Below are 22,294 nucleotides of genomic sequence, written 5' to 3' on the forward strand. Positions count from 1 at the left end.
GCCACCCAAAATTCATGGTCAACCGCATGAATTTTTCAAGCTAACTAGACGGGGTCAAGAGCACAAAGTACTTTACATGCTAAAGAGAACTATTTTAGGCCATATGTATTTGGATTCTTGTTGTTATTAGCGAATGAAGGGGAGAGATTTGATATTCGGAGCTGATGGTTGGTGGAGAACGGCAGCGATCGAAGCTGGTGGCTTGTGGAGAAACAGCAGAGGTCGGAGCTGGTGACTGGTGGAGAAACGACAACGGTCGGAGCTGGTGACTGATCGATTTTAATGGAGGTTTGATGTTAGAAGGTTGATAATGAAAAATGGAGAAAAAATGGTGTTGTTAATGGAGTGACAGTGAGTTAACGGTAGCTTTGATGGTGGATTATTGGTGGTTTTAATCAATTTTTTTTAAAAAATACTTTAAGTTTCTTTTTATACAAATTAAATAATTAGTAAAATTAAAAAAAAATAAAAAAAGGAAAAAATGTGATGCTGAGGCGGCATGCCACGTGGCATCAACCTCACCTAAATAGCACGTCATGTGGCTGTCATCTTGCCATGGTGAAAAAATGTTAAAGTGAGGGATATTTTTGACAACTTTATCAACGGTAGAAATTTATTTGACCCTATAATATAACGAAGGATAAATTTAACTAATTTATTAAAGTAGGGGAATATTTTTGACCTTCTCCCTTCTTTTTAAATTCATCTTAAATTGGTAAAAGAATGTGCACATAGTTTGAAAACTGTGTAAATAAAGTAGTGAAATTTCTTATGGCATAAGTTTCTACATGCATAAAAAGTGTAGAGTGTTAATAGAACTTTATTGAAGGGAAGAAAGGTTAAGGTTTACAATATAATCTGAAAAGCATGAAAATAACTAAAACAAGAGTAGGCTATATATACATAGCCAATAACCTAAAGGTCCATAAACTAAAGGCCCAATAACATATGGGCTAACATCCCCCCTCAAACTCACAATGCAACAGCAATAAGCATTGAGAGTTTGTCACACAAAAAACGAAATCGAGACGCCGACTGAGCCTTCGTAAAAAGGTCAGCAATCTGCAAAGACGATGGAACAAAAGGAAGCGATATGGTCCCGAGCTGTAAATGATGACGGGTGAAGTGACAATCAATCTCAATGTGCTTCGTACGCTCATGAAAGACAGAATTCTTTGCAATTTGTACCGCACTTTTGTTATCACAATGCAGGGGAGTAGGCATAGAAATGTGAACCCCCATATCTGCAAGAAGCCAACGTAACCAAATAATCTCACATGTAGTCACAGCCATAGCACGATACTCAGCCTCCGTGGAAGATCTAGAGACAACATCTTGTTTCTTGCTCTTCCACGAGATTAAAGAGTCTCCAAGAAACACACAAAAACCAGTGGTGGATTTACGATCATTGCGATCTCCATCCCAATCAGCATCACTATAGGCTCGCAACTCGAGAGATGACGTCGAGGGAAACAAGATATTCTGAAACTGAGTGCCACGAAGATACCTTAGAATACGAAGTACAGCTCCCCAGTGCACAGAAGTAGGAGCAGTAACAAACTGGCTAACAACATGAACTGCATGTGCTATATCTGGACGAGTAACCGTAAGATAAACCAAACTACCCACAATAGTCCGATAAAGACTCGGATCTGATAATGGAACACCATCACTAGAAGAGTAACGTGCATTGGTTTCAAGGGGAGTATCTACAGTCCTGTTGTCAGAAAGACGCGCCCGTGTAAACAAGTCAGATATATACTTAGTCTGAGAAAGAAGATACCCTTTCTTAGACTGAGCCACCTCAATACCCAGAAAATAACGCAGCAAGCCCAAGTCCTTCATTGCAAATCGATGAGCCAAATCATGCTTCAATAACTCAATACCACTATGATCATCACCAGTAATAATCATATCATCTACATATAAGGACAATAGAATTCGCCCTGCACTTGTACATCTAACAAACAATGCTGAATCATGGTTACTCGGGACAAATCCAAGGGAAGTAATAACAGTGGAGAATTTCTCAAACCAAGCACGAGGGGCTTGTTTGAGACCATATAAAGCTTTTCGAAGCCGACAAACTTCACCTGGCTGGTGGTCAATACCTGGGGGAGGAGTCATATAAACTTCTGCGTGGAGATCACCATTCAGAAAAGCATTCTTGACATCCATCTGAAATATCTTCCACTGTCGAACGGATGCAACAGCAATCATAGTGCGAACAGTCGTCATCTTTGCTACGGGGGAAAAAGTCTCCTCATAATCCATACCATATTGTTGTGAATACCCTTTTGCCACAAGTCTTGCCTTGTATCGCTCAACAGACCCATCAGATTTTGTTTTTATCTTATACACCCATCGACAACCAATCGCATGCTTACCAGGTGGGAGAGTAACCAAATCCCATGTATGTGTATGATGAAGAGCAGCAAGTTCCTCAGCCATAGCATTCTGCCAAAGAGGATCAGACACAGCCTCTCTATACGACTCAGGTTCAGACAAATGATGTATGTTTGCAATAAAGGAAGCAAATGAGGCTGAATATGTAGAATAGTAAAAATCTGGCAGTTTGGTGGACTTACAAGGTCGAGTAGACCTCCTCAGAGGTGGTGGGTCTCCAATCTCAACAGTCGAAGGAGCAGACTCAGGCACAGGCGAGGCTGAAGCACTATCAGGTGGCACACCAGATGACATGGATGAATCCGGAACTGGAACCTCTATGTCAATCCCAAAGGGATCAATAAGCCGAATATCTGACTTTGTCACATCATGGGTTTTAGCTGGAATGGAATAAAAAGGAATATGTTCCAAAAAAGTGACATGTCGTGAAACATATAATTTCTGACTTACAGGATCATAGCAACGATATCCTTTTTGTCCAATACCATACCCCAAAAACACACATATAGCTGATTTTGACCCTAACTTATTTCGTTCAACATGAGGACGAAGAACAAAGCAAGTACATCCAAAAACTCGTAATGCAGAATAATTCGGCGGGTGACCATATAGTTTCTCAAACGGAGACATCCCTGAAGTCAATGCAGTAGGAATACGATTAATCACATATACAGCAGTTAGAACTGCTTCTCCCCAAAAAATACTAGGAACCTCTGCAGACAAAAGTAAAGAGCGTGCTGTCTCAACAATATGACGATGTTTTCTTTCTGCCAGACCGTTCTGCTCAGGAGTGTCGGTACAAGATGACTGGTGTATGGTACCATCAGAGGCAAGTAACTGAGTGAAGTCATTAGAGGTATATTCACCCCCTAAGTCACACCTGAAACACTTTATCACAGCCGAATGTTGTGTTTTAACAAGGGCTCTAAAGTTGTTGTAAATGCCAAAGAAATCAGATCTGCGTTTCATAAGATACACCCAGGTATAACGAGTATAGTCATCTATAAACGAAACATAATAGGTCGATCCACCCTTAGTGGATACTGGCGCTGGTCCCCATACATCAGAATGAATAATATCAAAAGGAGCAACAGAATAAGACACACTTTTATTAAACGGTAAGGCAGAAAATTTTGCTAGTTTACAACCACTACAATCTGAAATATCACTAGTGTTCACATGACCCAAAGCACCACTAGAGACCAAAAAACGTAAACGTGAAACTGACACATGTCCTAATCTGGAATGCCAAAGATAAAACTGAGAAGACAAAGGACTCAAACGAAAAGAAGATAAATCTATGCTAGAGGCAGCAACTACAGACACTTTGAGATTCTCCAAGACATAGAGTTCCCCCAACCTACGGCCGGTCCCAATCACCCTCTGAGTGTGTTGGTCCTGTATAACACAAACAGAATCAGAAAAAAACACCCAATTACCAGCCTTACACAACTGACTGACCGAAACAAGATTTAAAGCAAGTTTGGGAATGTAATAAACATCAGAGAGGACAATGTGAGGGGTAGTAACAGAACCAACACCCTCGACTGACATAGGTACAGCACTCGCGGACATAACAGAGATTGGTGAAATGGGTGACAAAGAACCAAACGATGACAAATGAGGGGACATGTGATGAGACGCACCAGAATCCAATATCCACAAGGAGGAAGGAATACCTGAGGTACTAGAAGAAACTGAACCCGAATGAGACATAGATGCTGACATGGCCGTAGGATTAGAAACGAAGAACTGTCTGAACTGTTCGAAAACCTGGGGATCCAACGCAGAAGGTGGCATAGTGCTAACAGACTCAACATCTACAGATGGTGCAGCAGCAGCGAACTGTGGAGGACGAGATGACCACGGAGGAGCACCAGAGGAGCGTGACGGAGACTTTTGCTGCCCATATTTCTGTTGCTGCCCAGATTGAGGCTGTTTGACCTTGTTAAGTAACAACGGACACTGAGCCTTCCAATGATTTTTCTGTTTGCAGAATGCACACTCATCAAATGCAACTTTAGGAGATTGTCGAGTCTGAGTACGTGGTGGCCTAGACTGATCAGTTGAAGCAGCAAACATGACAGGAGTAGTAGTTACTTTAGACCCTTTATCCACTTGAGACTTGATACGAGTCTCCTCTGCAATCAGTTCATGAACCACAGAATCAACAGTAGGGAGGGGAGATCGATGAAGGATTGTTCCACGTAGGCCCTCAAAGTCAGAACGTAGTGCCATCAAAAACTGAACCAAGCGTTGCTCTTCCCGTCTAGCAATGTACGGCCCAAAACCTTTTAACTCTGCAGATTCAGTAAGTGCCAATTGATCCCACAAATCCGACATGGCAGCATAAAAATCTTGAATACTGAGATCATGCTGTTGAAGAGCACGGATATCATACTCCAACTGGTACTGCTTAGCAAAATTAGACTGAGTGTACAGTCTTTCCAAATGATCCCAGACCTCCTTTGCTGTGTCATACTTAGCCAATTGTATACCAATTGACTGAGTTACAGAATTGTTGATCCAAGTGATAATCTTGGAGTTATTAGTTTCCCATAAGTCCACCAACAAATCAAAATTTTCAGTTTTATCATCGATAGGTCTTGGTTTTACTCCAGTGATATAACCCCACATATTCTTCCCACGAAGAAAATTCTTCATGACATAACTCCAATAGGCATAGTTCTTACCATCTAATTGAGTACTAATGGACTGGAGAGAATCATCCTTTCCAGTCATTGTAAACACAGCAACACACAAACAATTCAAAAAACAAAAAGATGCAAAACCCTAGGTTGAACAATTCCGAACGAACAACAATAGCAGCAAACAAAAGAACGAAAGACGAACAATACCAGACAGCAAACGAAGACAGCAACGAATCAATCCAACCAAAAAACCCAACGAAAACAGCAAACGAATACAGCAGCACCTCAAAAAAATTCGGGGCTCCGCCCCGAACCCCGGACGGGGGCGCGCTGCCCCCCGTACCCCCCCAGCGAACTCACCGCGGAGTTCGATCCGCGCAGTAGGTGGCTGCTACAAAATCTTCAACCAACAAATCAAAGGACATGGATCGAACTAGCTTTGATACCATGTTAATAGAACTTTATTGAAGGGAAGAAAGGCTAAGGTTTACAATATAATCTGAAAAGCATGAAAATAACTAAAACAAGAGTAGGCTATATATACATAGCCAATAACCTAAAGGTCCATAAACTAAAGGCCCAATAACATATGGGATAACATAGAGATATACACACTATCTCGAAGAAAGGCTCTACAAAAAGATAAATCTATAATGATGCGGACTATTTGTACATAGATAGAAAATGCATTACCAATACTAATAATAGTCAGTAGACATGCAATGTCGAAATTATTTCATACAGCTAAAGTTCAAACATATGTAACTGATATTCAATAATTATTTCATTAAATTCATGTTCGTCAAGTCAAACTTCAAATATGTTATATTTAATATTTGTCAAAATCAAATAGAAATTAATTAGTAGTGTCCAAATAAAATATCCCATAAAATTTTACAGACAAAAATTTGGGTGCATGGTCCATGCCTTCAGGGTATGGAATATTTATGCTCTATGTATACTTACTTAATACTTACGTTAATGTGTTGCATTTTCTGTTGTCACCATAAGACAAAAATATAGGGTAATTATTATATTTTGCCTGTTATCTTGAACTTTTAGGACATAGTTTGGTGAGGTAACAAGTTATGTCGAAATTAATTATCTCATAATTATTATTTCATTCTCAAAGTGAGATAAATAGTAATAATATTTTTTGAACTAGTTGTCTCGCAATTTTTTTCATCAAACATGAAATAAAATCATCTTAAAATTAATATAAAAATTAGTTATTTTTTCTCCTAACCTGACAACCCTTATGATTCAGAGCTTGTAATTTTATGCCAAGTTTATTTCTGGAGAATTCTATAGCAACATTTGGACTTGGTGAAATATTCAGATTCACAAAATAAATGTATGGTGTAAATATACATCCAATTGTAGATATTCGATTATAAACTACAAGAAACAGCCAAACAAACTTTCGCCACATAAATTTAAATGAAAATCACAGTGTACACGTGGCATAAATAGACAAAATATTAATCTCTAAATATCAGTTCTAACCAACATTTTCTCAAATTACTGTACCTTTATTTATAATAAGGTACATCTTACCCGAGAATAGTTAGCATTAGCAGCAGGCATGGCTATCGAGGTGAGTTTCCTAGTACTATTTTCTCTAATTTTCTAATAAGTCTATATGTGAGTACGTTACAACAATAAATATGCACTTCAAAAATAGGCTAAAAGCTTTCGGTTAATTATCATTAGATTCAATGTCGTTTACTAATTACAGCTAACTCTTTGGTGTAGTGGTATTTGAATAAGTGTGATTAGCAAAATAAAAAAGAGTTAAATTTGTTTGATAATTATTGGATTGGTTGATTTAATTGATTTGTTTATATGTTTAGGCATGGTTTATGGATGAAAATTCAGAAGATCAGAGGTTACCTCACCAAAAGAATCCATCAGAGTTTTTGTCTATGGAGAAATTGGCAGAACTTGGAGTTTTGTACTGGAAATTGAACCCTAATGATTATGAGAATGATGAAGAATTGAAGAAAATTCGTGAAAGTAGAGGCTACAGCTACATGGTATTTATTTATTTATTTGTTTGTTTATACTTCGTTACAGCTACATACTAGTCTTTGTGCTTTATCTTGTTTGTTCACTTCATAATTTGTTGGTACTTGGTTTTGGTTTAATTTACTTCATGGAATGGAAAATTTGCACCTTTTACGATTTTTGTTCCAGATAAGGCACTATTACCCCCTTGAACTGTGGTCAAAGTTGCTACGACAAACCACAACTTCACGGGGTCTTATTACCCTCTAAACTCAATTTAATTGTAGCAGTATTGTTCACCTTTTGTGCTTACGTGACACCTTTTACGACACACCTTAATTACAAGTATTTTTAGGCCACGTAAGCACAAAAGGTGGCCAATAACACCTTGAAATTAAGTTTAGGGAGTAATAGGACCCGTGAAGTTAAGATGTGTCGTATCAACTTTGGCTATAGTTCAAGGGAACAATAGTGTTTTATCTCTTTTTTTTTTTTTTCTGATTACTTCTTTTTATCTTCTGGGTAATTACCATCTGCCATTGGATGTTGAACCCCCGACCAATTTGGATAAGCCCCAGTTTAAAGGGAGAAGCTTTCCCTTCTAGGAATTTCTCCATTTCCTGGGCTTGAACTCGAGATTAGAGGCGGAGCTAGCATGGCAAGTATGGGCTAGGTAGAGTCCAAAAACTTTGGTCCTAATTTTGATATTTGTCGAGAAATCACCATATTTGTACATATAACAAACTTGAGGATCTATAAATTTCAAATCCTGAATAAGTCTATGCTCAAGACCTTTGGTTAAGGCTAAGAGATCTCATCAATCCCGTTGCACCATATTCCCTGTCCATTTTTACTTGTCTAATATACTAAAAGTAGTTGTCCAACCTTTTCTTTTTGTTAGGTAACTAAAAATTTTGTTGATCACCATTCTGCAGTACAAAACTTTAGCTATACTAATCACAGTAAGCTAATCTCTATCAAACAAAACAAAAGACCAAAATGAGACTGGATAGGGCACCAAACTAGTGGAGGATCTCTATCTTCTCAATTAATCGATGACAATAAAAAAAGTCACTGTATGTCTATTTCATAGCTAGATTACATCTGCCAAGAATGTATGGAGGACTGTGTATTGAGAGGAGCTCTCAAAGTTGCAAATGTAGGCTAGTTCTCTGACAATAATTTCCACGGTCCTGCATCTGTTTTCGTATAGCCTTTGGTTTCTTCTTTCCAAATAGCATGGCATGCTTCTGCAAAGATCATTCTGAATGACTGTGAGGCCAGAGATTTTCCTTTACGATTAGAAATTTCCCAAGCGAGAAGCTGATCCCATGTTGAAGCTATAAAGTTTTGTCTTCCCATCCACTTCAATAGTTTGGCCCGTAATTCCCTCGTAACTATGCATTCTGTGAAAAGGTGGTTCCAGGATTCCACAGCATCCTTGCATAGTGAGCATAAAGGGTCTGTATTATGCATCCATTGGATGAGCCTATCCACTGTCAACAGCGTACCTTGCAGACTCGGCCACAACGTGAACATGGCCTTAGGCCGAGATGCATTCTTAAAGATCAATGCTTTCCAAGGAACTCCGGGCAGATTACCAAGCAGCTGCAAATAAACATCTCTAGTGAAGCTTCCCTGCCTTCGCTTATTGCTGATAACAATCTTGACTCCAAGCACTTCTCTCATCCATCATCTTCCTTATCATTCATCATCGTCCTTACTATCCAACATTTAGATGACTTAATTGGGTTGATATAGTAAAAATTACTCTTTTATTTATTATTTCTTAAAGGGTGTGCCAAGTCGAACATGGACAAGTAAAGATGATCGGAGGGAGAACTGAATACCTCACCTTATCCCGTCAAACTTAGTGTTACTTTATTCCACCTCCTAGATGAGATAAATTAGTCCAAGGATTATAACCCCAGGACTATAATCTCGGGATAAATTAGTCCATGAACCAAAGGCCTTTAATAGAATGGAAAATGTGCTCCTTTTTTTTTAATCTTGAATTGAAGAGAACCTAAATTATTTCAGTGATTGTAATTATCATAGGTATTTTCCAACTTGCACATTCCCATGATATGAACTAAAATCTGTTAATCAATTTGCTTTTGGAGTTGTTATCTTGATTCTTTTATGTCTGACTCAACCTGTTTCCTGAACTCTAAGAAGCACAAGTAGATGTGGTTTCAGGATTTGTAAAATTGCGGCCATCACTCTCATTAGTCATGGTTGTCTGTTTACTTTCTACAGCTCTGCAACTTTTGTACCTAATATACAGTTAATTCATACGCGTAATTTTAGTGATTCTTAAATCGTAGGGATCCTATAGAACATCTTAGATGAAAATATGAGCTTGCAGTTAGATTATGTCTAATGCTTCTAATAAAATAAAGCTATTCTAAAAGGGTTTAAGATTGCTTCACACCAGAGCAATCTGTCAATTTTTTTTACTCTGAATGTCTTGATTCGTAAGTTTATCTAGATATTAAAAGATTGTACTTCTTTAAATTCTGGTGCAATTAAAAGGAGGTTAGAGATATTACATGTAGTTTGGGTATCAGTGGTAGTTTGAACTAGGAAGTGCTGACGAGATGAAGAATGATGTTTCTACTAAACTGTATGACAACATTAAGGATTCAACATGCGATTCATGGAATGGAAGTGTTTGAAACTCTCTCACTAAGACAATAGTTTAGTAATGGGAGTAGTAGGTAAACTTTTAGGATGGCTTTCAGGTATTACTATGGTAGTGCTACATTTATGGACAAAATGACCCCATTCTGTTCATGGCATATTTGGTTCTCCATGTCCTATACTCCCTTAGTTTCAATTTATTTGTCTGCTTTGACCTTGACACGGTGTTTAAGAAAGTAAGAAGACTTTTGAATCTTGTGGCCTTAAACTAAAAATATGTGTAATTTACCAAAATGCCTTTTAATCTTGTTTTGCTTTGAAGGATTTGCTGGATTTGTGCCCTGAGAAGGTCGACAACTACGAGCAGAAGTTGAAAAATTTCTACACGGAGCACATTCATGCAGATGAGGAGATACGTTACTGTCTGGAAGGGAGCGGATATTTTGATGTGAGAGACAAGGATGACCGCTGGATTCGCATCTGGATGAAGGCTGGTGATATGATCGTACTTCCTGCTGGGATTTACCACCGGTTCACCCTCGATACTGGTAACTATGTCAAGGTGTGTTGAAATTTGAGTTTCTCTTTTATGAAGCATCGCATAAAAGTTTCCTTTTTCCCGTGGCATCAACAAAGACCATAGAGTAATACTGAAAATAAATACATGGGAAATATGGAGCACATTTCTTTGTTTCAGTACTAGACTTGTATATATCATTAACAAGCCATAGAGAACGGTCTGATATTTCAAGCTCTAAACAACCAAAGGTAATGAATTTTCTGCCGTTCAAACTAAAGTAAAAAGGGCAGCCCGGTGCACTAAAGCTCCCGCTATGCGCAGGGTCCGGAGAAAGTCCCGACCACAAGGATGTATTGTACGGAGCCTTACCGTTCAAACTAAGTGATTTTTTTTGGTTAACCATGTGGATGTTACAATTAACAAACAAACACCAGTACGCCTAAAGAGCACCTCCTCCCACAGACTATTCGTGCTATGAGCAAGAGGCCTCCAACTGACAGCAACTACATACAATCGATGAGCAATAATGCGATCTTAAGTGATAAGTAACCTACACAAAAAAGGTTTTACTTCTATGTGCCTTCTTTGTAGCCCTGAACAATTCGATTCTATGTATGCCGTCCCTCTTTATCTGCACAGCTACCTCTACTGCCTGTAGTATAGTTCTTCTAAACAGTCTCCAATTTCTGGCTTTCCATATATGATAGATCATAGTATCCCAAGCTAAGTAAATCTTGTCATTACATAATTTGATGATTTAAATTTGGTTATGCAATGACTCTGTTTGTGTTCTTGTACATTTAGTTAAGAAGCCTTAGGGAATGGATTAATAGTTCAAGCTCTATACTAATCAGCCAAAGAAGTGAGATTTCTCCAAATGAACCTTGTTGCTACTCAGTTTTATAATTTTTAATGCAATGATGTTACGAACAAGTTCTTTGGTAAATATGGTATCGCGATAAATGTTTTGTCAAATACCATTTTAATTGTGTGTTCCATATTATTAATATCGTGTGCAGTTGATGAGATTGTTTGTTGGAGAGCCGGTGTGGACACCTTACAATCGACCACAAGAAGATCATCCAGCAAGGAAGGAGTACATCAAGAGTGTTACTGAAAGAGTAGGCAGAGTGCCTCTTGCAGCACACTGAGACTTGTATTTCTTGTTAACATGGAGCTCTACAAGCCTGTATAAGGCAAATATCATACAAAAATTTTAGAACTTGGGAATAGAGGTTGGTGCCTATTGTTGTATATTTATTTATATGAAATATATGTTCTGTATTATCTAGAGACAATGTAATAATGGATGTTCTTATCTAATTGGTGTTTGATTTATAGGTGTTCAATAATGTGATTTAGGACCCGTTTGACCATAGATGTTCCAAGTAGTTTTTAGGGAAAATCTTGGCAAAATTTGTTTGGTCATAGAATTTGTTCATTTTTGGCACAAATTTCTTGGCAAAAACTGATCCCAAAGTCTAGGAGAAGAGGGGGCTTTGGGTCGAAGTATAGTAAAATCTTTTAAAAATTTAAAACTTATCATAAATAACATAAATACCAACCTTTTAAAGGTAGTTATACTTTTTTCCACTTTTTTAATTACTTTATTCTCTCCCTATTAATATACATAACATAGCCGACATATACATAACATTCTATGTATATGTGAGATTTTTGTAATATGTTTAGGGAGTTGAGATTTTTTGTAACATTGAAAACATAAGTTGTGTATTTATATAATTTTTAGAAATTTTTTAAAGGAAAAATTACCTAAAAGAACAACTTATGTTCCAAAACTTCTAAAAATCCCTTCGCTTTTAAAATATTACATATATCTCAACATTTACTATTTTTATTAAAAGTTGAGATACAAGTTTAAGACCTCCTATCCATACGGTTTACTTTACCAAAATTGTACCCGTTTCCTTCCTCATTGTACGCCACAATTTCAGCAGCAGTTTCAATCCATTCTTTCCCTCTAATTCAAACTTTTGAATTAAGGTAAATTTTCCCCCTAAAATCATATTAAATTTCTTCTATCATTATTTGACGATTTGTTTTTTTTAAAAAAAAAAATTGCCCCTGCGTTTTCTGATTGATTTTTTGGTGATTTTGGTGAGCAAATTCTTTGATTTTTGGTTTTGTAGTCTACATTGTTTTGAATTAACATTATGAATAGAGATTCGGGACCATATTTTAGTCTTGGAATCTCCCAATTAGAAAGTATCAAAGAATATGAAGAAGTTGTAAACTTCGTTCCTGGTAGTTTTGACTACGAATTTATTGGTTTTGATGAAAATAGATCCAAGCATAGAAACGATCCACATACTATGAAGAAATTGCGGGAAAAGTATGCCAAGAAGGATAAGAAAAAAGAAATTCATGTTTCTAAGAAAAGAGGATCTAACAGTTCTGGAGGTAAAACTCCCGCTAAGAGAAGAAGAGTTGTTGAGGTAATTTTCAGAGATGAGCTTTCAAAGGTATTTGCATGTTCAGATTTGTTGAATATTAGGATGACATACATATTTTGACTTGCATGATACGTTTTAAAATTTCTTGTATATTTGATTGTTTGTTTTCGATTTTATATGTATCTTGTGTTTTTTTATGTATTGTTGAAATTAACATAACAAAAGATAAAAGTTTATAAGTTTGTAGATGCATATTGTATAAACTTGTATCAGTGAGTCACTGTTCATGCATTGATATGTATCTTGTGTTGTTTAAATTTTATTGTAATATTCATTACAAAAGATACATGTTATTTCTTCTAAGATACATATTGTACTATCTTGTATATACAATTAACTGAGTAAGCATTTAAATGTATCTATTATTTTATTCTCGTGTTGTTTAAATTTTATTGTAATATTTATTACAAAAGATATATGTTATTTCTTCTAAGATACATATTGTACTATCTTGTAAATACGGTTAACTGATAAGCATTTAAATGTATCTAATGTTTTATTAGTATTATTGAAATAACCAGATGAAAGATACATATTTTTAAGCTTAAAGAAACATTTTGTATTATCTTGTATCTATAGTATTATGTTCTTACAATTTTTGTATTTATTGTACTGTGTTATAGTAGATTTATTACATCTCATGTTATTATGTAAACTTGTATCGGTGAGTTATTGTTAATGCATTGATATGTATCTCGTGTTGTTTATTTTTAGTAATCCGATTTTTTTTTTTTAGGGATTGAGTTACATTATAAAGAAAATTCCACCGCATCATCTTAGATTTGGGAGTTCATGCAACTTAAAATTTAAAGATGAGATTAAAGAAGTCGTCGGCCAAGAAGTTATCGACTTATTTGAAACGACTATTTTTGGATGTTATCTCAACATCCCTCTTTCAAATTATATTGGAAAAATTACCAAATGTCTTCTTATGCTCGAAATCGAGCAACCAAATCAAGAAGAGATGCATGTGTGTGTCAAAGGCAACATTCTTAGATTTTCTATTTATGAATTTGCCTTGATAACTGGCTTGAAGTGTTTTGGTAATGTTGAAGATTTCAAACATGATGATTTTTCTCCGAGTAGGCTTATGAGAAGGTACTTTCCTCAATCAACGAATGGGGTTGATAAGGAGGCGTTGGTGAAACGTTTTCTGAAGGATAATTTTAAAACCATAGAGGATGCCCTCCAGATGGCAATCCTTTACTTCATCTACTCACAGCTAAATGCTTCTCCCATTTTATTTTTTGATTTCAAGATGGTGGAAGATAGAAAATACAAATTCTTTCCTTGGGGTCAAGTTTCTTTCTCCAGGTTGATGGCCTCACTTAGGCAAAATTTTTTTTAGGAGAAGCAACTTTATAGGTTGGGTGGCATCCCTCAGGTTCTTTATGTGTGGATGTTTGAACTCTGTTCAAATATTAATACTAAAGTTGTTGTGAAAGAGGGTAATAACATACCTCATATATTGAATTGAAAGGTTGTTGCAGTCTGGCCTCAGTATAATCAGTTTATGATCGGAATATTTAGCAAGGTATGATATTGATTGAATGTGTTTCATGTCACACCCCTTTTTTAACCAAAAAGAATAAATTTTAAGTTTGAAAGAGTTTTATTATTAAGTGACTAAAGGTGAAAATTTATTTCGAAAAGGACTTTTTATACTCAAAACTCAGAGAAGCCACTTGACATAAATCGGGTGTGCCAAGGCACCCTTGGATATCCTTTTTCAAAACGGTTTTGACCCTTTCAAAATGATTCGCGAATAGAGATTTCGGTTAAGGAATTCTGTTGACCGAGGGGAAGGTGTTAGGCAACTCTCGATCCGTAGTTTGACCACGATCGCTTGGTAGAGCATATCGGCTAATTCGACACTACAAATGTATAAACCACATAAAACCATCAATCAAACAAACAAAACAAAACAAGTCCAAAAATATAGTGTTCAGTTCAATTATTACAGACCCAAAATAAAAAGGTACTTAAATGTAAACCTACGCTAACCTACACTAATCCTAAACTACGCTCCACCTGAAGCCTTGGGTCTTGATCACGAACGGTCTTCCGAATACAAAGTATCATGGGGCATTCCCCGGTAATGAATATATACACATGACTTCAGGGCATTCCCCGGCGAATAAATACATTTGATAGAAATACAGTAAACAAAACCATTTAACAAATATTCAGACATTTCACCATCCCCAAATTCTAAATTTGCCTACCCAAGCATACCATTTGCCTATTAATTATCGGTCTAAACATGATATTATCGAATTCGATTAACGTTCATTTCAAGTCAAACAACCAATGATCAAACTAACCAAAATTCACCAATTTTATCAAATTTTCAATGCTCAACCCCAAATCCATTTTTCAACCACATGATTAACCATCTTCGACAGAAAATCAACCAATCGATATCAAAATCATTCACAGTGATCCAAAATATATCAAAATCAACAAAACAAAATCCACACGTTATGAATTTAACATGCAAAATATCAAACAATTAGAAATTAATCGAGAATGAGATGAAGGATAGACCTTAATGGTGCTTTTATTTTGAAAATGAAAGAGCTTGGCGGATTCAGAACCTCAAATTAACCCGACTTCGAACCAAACCAACTCGATATCAACCACGAAAATCCCCGAAATATGGTTCAGAGTCGATTCTTAGGAAGAATGGTGCGACTGTCATCGTATTCCGGTGGGTTTCACTGGAATAGTAACAACCGCAACAGAGGTGCGTTCCAGTGGCTAGTTTGAAGAGAAATCATCAAAAATAGTCACGCGTCATCCGTCATTTCCCCCCTCTCTCTCGATCTCTCTTCCTTTTGCGTCTCTCTCCGATCACTCTTTTCTTTCTCTCAATATTCACTCCAAAACCTCTCTATTTCACTATTTTTCCTCCCTTTGTTCACTCTCCGATTTTCTCTGTGTGTTTTTTGCAGTTTGTGTGGGTGTGAATTGATTTCCGTCACTATGTGTGTGTGATATTATGCGTGTATATGTGAGTGATATTGTATGTGAATATGGAGAAAAATTGGAGGTTGTCTGAATGTTGTTTTTCCCATATGTGTGTGGAGGGTATTTTTGGGGTCCTTTTTAGTCAAAAGAAGAAAAGAGAAAAGTCAATGTAGTTGTTGCTATTGAAAAATAGAGTGGGAACATGGGGTGTCAGCTTAATGAGCGGATTAGGTGAGGGGTAGGGGTAAGGTAAGGGTAGCGTAGGGAGATGTAAAAATAAGTAAAAATTAATTTTTTTGCGCGGACAAAATTACTTGTCTACATTATGCCCCTTTTTGGATGTAAACACAAAGTGTTTTCAAACAAAGAAGTAGACAACGAGATAAAATTTTGACCGACCATTATTCAAAAGAACGGTGAAGAAAGATGGAGTAAAATCGAATCTTGAATTTGGACTTCCCACCTATCCCATATTAGGTGGGGATCAGGCTGCAGGTAGTTTCAGGTTGAAAAGAAGATGGACTATACCGAGTTGGAGAGTCGAGTGAGGCTCTGTCGAGGTTCTGATCTGCGGCTCTGTTATTACATCAAAATAAAATTACAAGTTAAAAGATGAATGACATTACAAAAGTTCTATCTATGCAGCATCTCTTGATTCATGTCTTGGGTCTCCAATTCTTTCAAAAGTGACAAAAGATCTGATCTTCTTTCGGTTGAACTTGAAGATAGATTCTTTCTCCATACAAAATTTGATGTTGGAGATGAACTCAAAACTGGTCACGTTTTGCTAGTGGTATTTCTGATCTTGAACCTGAACTTGAAATTCTTCACTCAATTCTCCAGGTGGGCTCCTGACTTGCAATTTCATCACCCTATTCTTCAGACGGGCTCACTGACTTTCGATTTCATCACCCTGTTCTTTAGGCAGGCTCCTAACTTTCAGTTTGGTCACCCTGTTCTGCAGGCGGGCTCCTAATATCAAAAATAAAACTAGAACAAAATTATACCAAACAAATATTATGATAAAGAAAGAGTCCGTGTTTCTAAAAATAAAGTTTCATTTTCCAGGAGGGTCCTGAACATAAAGTAAATTCCCATTTTTCAGGAGGGTCCTGAACATAAAGTAAATTACCATTTTCCAGGAGGGTCCTGAACTGAATTAAATTCCCATTTTCTAGGAGGGTCCTGAACATAAAATAAATTCTCATTTTTCAGGAGGGTCCTGAATATAAAGTAGATTTTCATTTTTCAGAAGGGTCCTGAACATAAAATAAATTTCCACGGATGTGCTTTTCCAATGGTCGCTGAATTAAGTGAAGCGAATTTGCAAAACAAAGAAAATTTTTCAGTTAAAAACTTAGTGGTGGATTGCAACACTTGGCTATCCCGACACCTGCTCCAGTGTTCATTCCCTTTATTTTGTTTCAGATTGCTAGCACTTGCCCCTGCTTTATCGCTGTTATTGACCTAAACTCAGATTATTAAGAGTGACTCTGAAATAAACACAGTATCTCTGCTTTTCCATGCTTCTCGGGTAAACCCTTTAAACCTTGGTATTTCCCTGAGTTCCCAGACTTGTCTGTTGACAAAAAATTTTCATGCCTTATTTCAGTTCACAATCATATCCCTTTCATATGCTGGCCTTTTATCTTGTTTTGTGCAATTGAAGAAGCTGGTAGCAAATTTTGAAATACTTTCTCACTTGTTTTGACATAAACTGGACTTAAATATAGGAGAAAAATGACAATAATTTTTGTTTTATTTGGATAACTGACTCAAGAAAATAAAAATATAACTATAGAGAAGAAAGAAACGACAATAAATGTCCCCATTGAAAAAGATGAAAGAAAAGTTTATCTAGAAATGACAGTCAACTCTAATGATTATGACATGCATATCGGATTAAACTGCCTGATCTTTCCATCCACAACTCTCACAAATTGTTGTTGAGTTAATGACCCTGAAACTGAGTTGCTTCCTTGGGCCAACTGCATTCGGAGACCTCATTCGGCTAGTGGCGCCTTGAAGGGTTTTCGTCAACAAGCCTCTCTTATTTTCTTTTTATCACCTCACCAATGAGATTCTCTTATTTTTATCTTACAGTGCTCGTGAGGGTTTTCACCGATAAGACTCTCTCATTTTTATCTCTCTCAACTTACCATTATCTTACGGTGCCCTTGAGGGTTTTCACTAATAAAACTCTCTTATTTTTATTCCTCTCCTGGTTTCTTATGCTGCAGAAGACAAGTAGTTCCCAAATGCATCATCACATCCATTGTATGCTTAGCCTTAACATTTTCAAAGATTGATCTGAAGGTTTTTCTTTGGTTGTAACTTGACTTTTGGATATGGTTAGAAAGAAAGGATGGTATGAGGCCCAAATGACACTTGGAGTGGGGTGAGACTTACAACTTTTGGAATCGACTCAAATAATGAAAATTAAATTATGCCCCATTTTCTTTTGACTGGGCAATTCTAAATTGTTTATTTGGTTGGACCGAGCCCGGAATAAGGCATCCTACGTATCTCACCCCCGTGAGAGAAGAATCAGGTCACGCGTAGTTCTAATGGCTTGTTATTTTGCTTGATTCTGATTTCTCTTCTCTTTTGGTGAATCTTTTTCTCTTTGTGACTTTTTCTGACTCTATTTTTTTCTTGACACTCTCCTCTTTCTTTCTTTTTGGATATATTTTTTTTCTCTTTTTCTTTTTTGTTGTTGCTTTTTTCTTTTGAAACTTTTCTAACTCTATTCTTTTGCTTGAAACCTTTATTTTGAGCTTTTCTAACTCTATCTTGATTCCAAAAGAGGGGTATGAAAGAAAATAAATCTAAGCCTTCGTCATATCAATCCTTGAAAATACAAGTACATATCATGCAATATAAAATGATAAATGAAGATTGTTTATGACACTTTAAAAAACTAACTTTAACTGAGCATGTGTGCCACTTCTTCTTCTACACTTGTCCAGCATATAACTCCACCTTTGTTGTACATTTCTCACATCGAATGGCTCATGCTTTCGTGGAGTTGATTTTCTTTCTGTTCCTTTTGATATAGGATCAAACATCTACTGTTTGACCTAAATGAGACATGTTTTTCAATTGATGACCAAGTTATTCTCGTGATCCTCAAAATAATTGCCTTAATTTTCAACGAAGACTTCGACTTATCACCAAATGTCTCAGCACTGTACCTATTTCTCATATTTTTGTTTTAACTTTAGCCCTCTGATTTAACTTCATGCCTAAAACTAGACTCTAAAATCTGGCTGAAATTCCACAGGCATGTCATATCAATTAGAACCAACATAAAGTGTATTGTGTAAAGACAACCTCCATTTAGTTGAAACAAAAGATAGAAGGGTTTGAACATAAATGACAAAGGGACAAAACAAGATAGATCCCAAACTACAACCCTGAAATAATTCGGAAAATAAAAAAAAAGACAAAACAAACTACCAAACATCCATCCTATCAAGGAGAGTGACCTCTCAATTATTGAGCTTGACATCTTAGCAACTGGTTTGCATATTAGCTTGACTAGAGTTTTCCTCACTACCAATGCTCTATACCATAATTTCTCTATCTTGAATCATCTTTTCAATTTCTCTTTTCAAATCTCGACAATCTTCAATACTATGACCCTGAGCATCAGAATGATACGCACATCGTACATTAAGATCAAAATTTCTTGAACGGGAATTAAAAGCATGCCCAAAGAGAGGAGTGATCATGACCAACTCTCTTAATTTCTAGAATAAACTGGCATACGACTCCCCAATTGGTGTAAAATTATCCCTAGGCTTCTTGTTAAGAAATTTTGGTGGTCCAATTAACATTGACGTGGGCTCAGGAATATAGAAATGATCATCAAAGTATTGAACATATATTCACTAGCAGCCTGGGGAAGCAGAATTGTTGGATTAATGGTCAAAGTAGAAGTCTCAATAAAAGGTTGAGCAACAAAAGCACAGACAGTATATGGTGCAGTCAATGTGGTATATTTATACTGAAGGGCTAGAGAATCAGTGATGGAAGTATTGAGATATTTTTGGCTTGGAATGGATTCTGCGGCATACTGTGGTGCATCAACAACAGTAGGAAACTGACTTTACAATTTTGGTAAAAGACTCAAGGTATTTGCAGGGTTAATAGTGGGGAATGGAGGAGGAGGCAGCTTATTGGCCCAAACTCGATACATTTCCAACATTTGTTGTCTTAGTCTCAAATTCTCTTTCTTTAAACTCTCAATTTCTTGACTCTTTATTTGATTCATGAGGTCACTCTCTATATCCTTGTTGGACACAGCTAAACCTTCTTCAGATTTGGTGTGATGTGGAGGACCAACCAAAATGCCACAAACCAACAACCTTAAACTAACTGAACAAGAGATAATAAAAGTGTTAGAATGCAACACTTTTTTCAAAACTCTTTTTCTGCTTTCCTTTTAAAAAGATCACCGAACCCAAGATGGGCGCCTACATATGTCACTTCTGAGAGAGGAGAATCAGGTGCGCGTAGTTCGTGAAGTTTGTCAAAATGGCCAATTAAACTCTTTTTTTCTTTTTTTTTTCTTAAGACTTTAAAAAGAAAAGAAAATAATAAATTGTCAAAAGAATTGACGAAAATCTTTTTGTATTTTTTAGCTTTAACATCCCAATACAAAATGAAATCTATGATTACCAAAGAAAATCATTTTGGGTTTTCAATTTTAAATTTCATATGAAAATGAAAATTGGAACTATTAAAGAAAAATCTTTTTGCCATTTTCTTTTAAAGAAGTATATGACACCTACTCTAATAAAGAGTGAAGAAAATCTTTTATTTTTGAATTTTTCAGATTCTTATATAAAATGAAAACGTATGATTACCAAAGAAAAATCTTTTTGGATTTTAGATTTTGAATTTCATACGAAACTGAAACTTTACACTATTAAAGAAAAATCTTTTTGTGGTTTTCTTTTAGAGATGTATATGAAACACCTACTTTAATAAAGAGTGAAGAATTTTTTTTTGAATTTTTCAAATAAGATCCCCGAACCAACAATAAGCTGCCTACGTATCTTACTCCCGAGAGAGGAGAATCAGGGGTGCGTAGTTCGTCCAGATTGGACAATTAAGGATTAAAGAATAAACTAAACCTTTACTTGAGAGACACGACTATAACAATGAAAATAAAATCTTTTAGGGGATTTTCATTATATGAAATGTATAAAACTTCTACCATTTTTTTGAATTTTCCTTTGATAAAAAACCCTATTGAAAAAAAAATCTTTTTGAAATTTTCGAATTATAAATGTTTGCTAAAGGAAACAAAGGCAAAATCTTTTTGATGTTTTTTTATTTTTTAAAAAATTAGCGCAAAACATAAATTTTTTTTTTTTTGAATTTTTGAATTGTGAAAACAAAAGCCATAAATAACACTAAAAGCTATGAAACTCTTTTTTGACTCACTTTTTCTTTACTTTTCTTCCTTTTTTTTTTTTACCTAAACATACGCTCCTTTAATTATGATACATTATTTCCCTAAATCAATCTGTCAAATGATACTATTATACTAAAAAATGCATCATTTGGCACGTAGAGATGCTTTTAAGGTGACTTTCCTATGTAGGACCAAGTGGGTCCCGCTAGGTCTCAATATGATGCATATAAGCATGACCTAAAGGCTGACTATGCTTGGGTCCACTAACAAGGCCGTTCGGGGGAGCATATGATCGATAATAGCTGCTTTGCTTTCCACCCACTCTATACGTCCGTCGGCTCCCCCTCCGAAAATAAGGGTGACTCTATAGAGTTTGTGTGCACGACGTGCACTCCGGGACTTGTTACAGAAATAATTGACTCGGGTTATGTACATGAAGCCAGATATAAAGCGGTAACACAAAAGAGAAAAACTGTAAGCACGTAGCACATAAGCACTCAACAATAAACACAAACACTAACGCCAAACAATGTTTATACACCCATAATGTCAAACTATACCGATACAACTCCAAAAGTAAGCTCGAGTTTTGAAAATTTTCCCAGTAGAGTCGCCAAACTGTCACACCCTTTTTTTAACCAAAAAGAATAAATTTTAAGTTTGAAAGGGTTTTATTATTAAGTGATCAAACGTGAAAATTTATTTCGAAAAAGACTTTTTATACTCAAAACTCAGAGTCGCCACTTGACATAAATCGGGTGTGCCAAGTCACCCTTGGATATCTTTTTTTAAATCGTTTTTGACTCTTTCAAACTAATCCGCGAACAGAGATTCCGATTAAGGAATTTTGTTGACCGAGGGGAAGGTGTTAGGCACCCCTCGATCTCGTAGTTCGACTACGGTCGCTTGGTGGAGCATATCGGCTAATTCGACACTACAAATATATAAACCACATAAAACCATCAATCAAACAAACAAAACAAAACAAATCCAAAAATATAGTGTTCAATTCAATTATTACAGACCCAAAATAAAAAGGTACTGAAATGTGAACCTACGCTAACCTATACTAATCCTAAACTACGCTCCACCTGAAGCCTCGGGCCTTGATCACGAGCGGTCTTCCGAATACAAAGTATCGCGGGGCATTCCTCGATAATAAATATATACATATGACTTTGGGGCATTCCCCGGAGAA

The 22,294-nt window shown here is 36.2% G+C and overlaps 2 protein-coding genes across 2 annotated transcripts; both read left to right on the forward strand.

Moving 5' to 3' along the window:
* Positions 1–6,464: 6,464 nt before the first annotated feature.
* LOC107864173 (1,2-dihydroxy-3-keto-5-methylthiopentene dioxygenase 1) lies at positions 6,465–11,565 on the forward strand. The gene is made up of 4 exons (XM_016710460.2): positions 6,465–6,654; positions 6,911–7,093; positions 10,030–10,269; positions 11,247–11,565. The coding sequence occupies exons 1-4, from the start codon at positions 6,643–6,645 to the stop codon at positions 11,376–11,378; spliced, it is 567 nt and encodes a 188-aa protein (XP_016565946.2). The 5' UTR covers positions 6,465–6,642; the 3' UTR covers positions 11,379–11,565.
* Positions 11,566–12,007: 442 nt separating this feature from the next.
* LOC124897034 lies at positions 12,008–14,190 on the forward strand. The gene is made up of 2 exons (XM_047409172.1): positions 12,008–12,683; positions 13,438–14,190. The coding sequence occupies exons 1-2, from the start codon at positions 12,402–12,404 to the stop codon at positions 14,047–14,049; spliced, it is 894 nt and encodes a 297-aa protein (XP_047265128.1). The 5' UTR covers positions 12,008–12,401; the 3' UTR covers positions 14,050–14,190.
* The last annotated feature ends 8,104 nt before the right edge of the window (positions 14,191–22,294 follow it).

Source organism: Capsicum annuum, chromosome 3 (assembly GCF_002878395.1).
Source record: "Capsicum annuum cultivar UCD-10X-F1 chromosome 3, UCD10Xv1.1, whole genome shotgun sequence".
Classification (NCBI taxonomy): domain Eukaryota; kingdom Viridiplantae; phylum Streptophyta; class Magnoliopsida; order Solanales; family Solanaceae; genus Capsicum; species Capsicum annuum.

Coding starts and splice junctions, on each gene's coding strand:
- LOC107864173 (XM_016710460.2), top strand. Junction 7,094..10,029: donor GTAGAGGCTACAGCTACATG/GTATTTATTTAT, acceptor TTTGCTTTGAAG/GATTTGCTGGATTTGTGCCC. Junction 10,270..11,246: donor ATACTGGTAACTATGTCAAG/GTGTGTTGAAAT, acceptor TATCGTGTGCAG/TTGATGAGATTGTTTGTTGG.
- LOC124897034 (XM_047409172.1), top strand. CDS start 12,402: ATGAATAGAGATTCGGGACCATATTTTAGTCTTGGAATCTCCCAATTA. Junction 12,684..13,437: donor AGAGAAGAAGAGTTGTTGAG/GTAATTTTCAGA, acceptor TTTTTTTTTTAG/GGATTGAGTTACATTATAAA.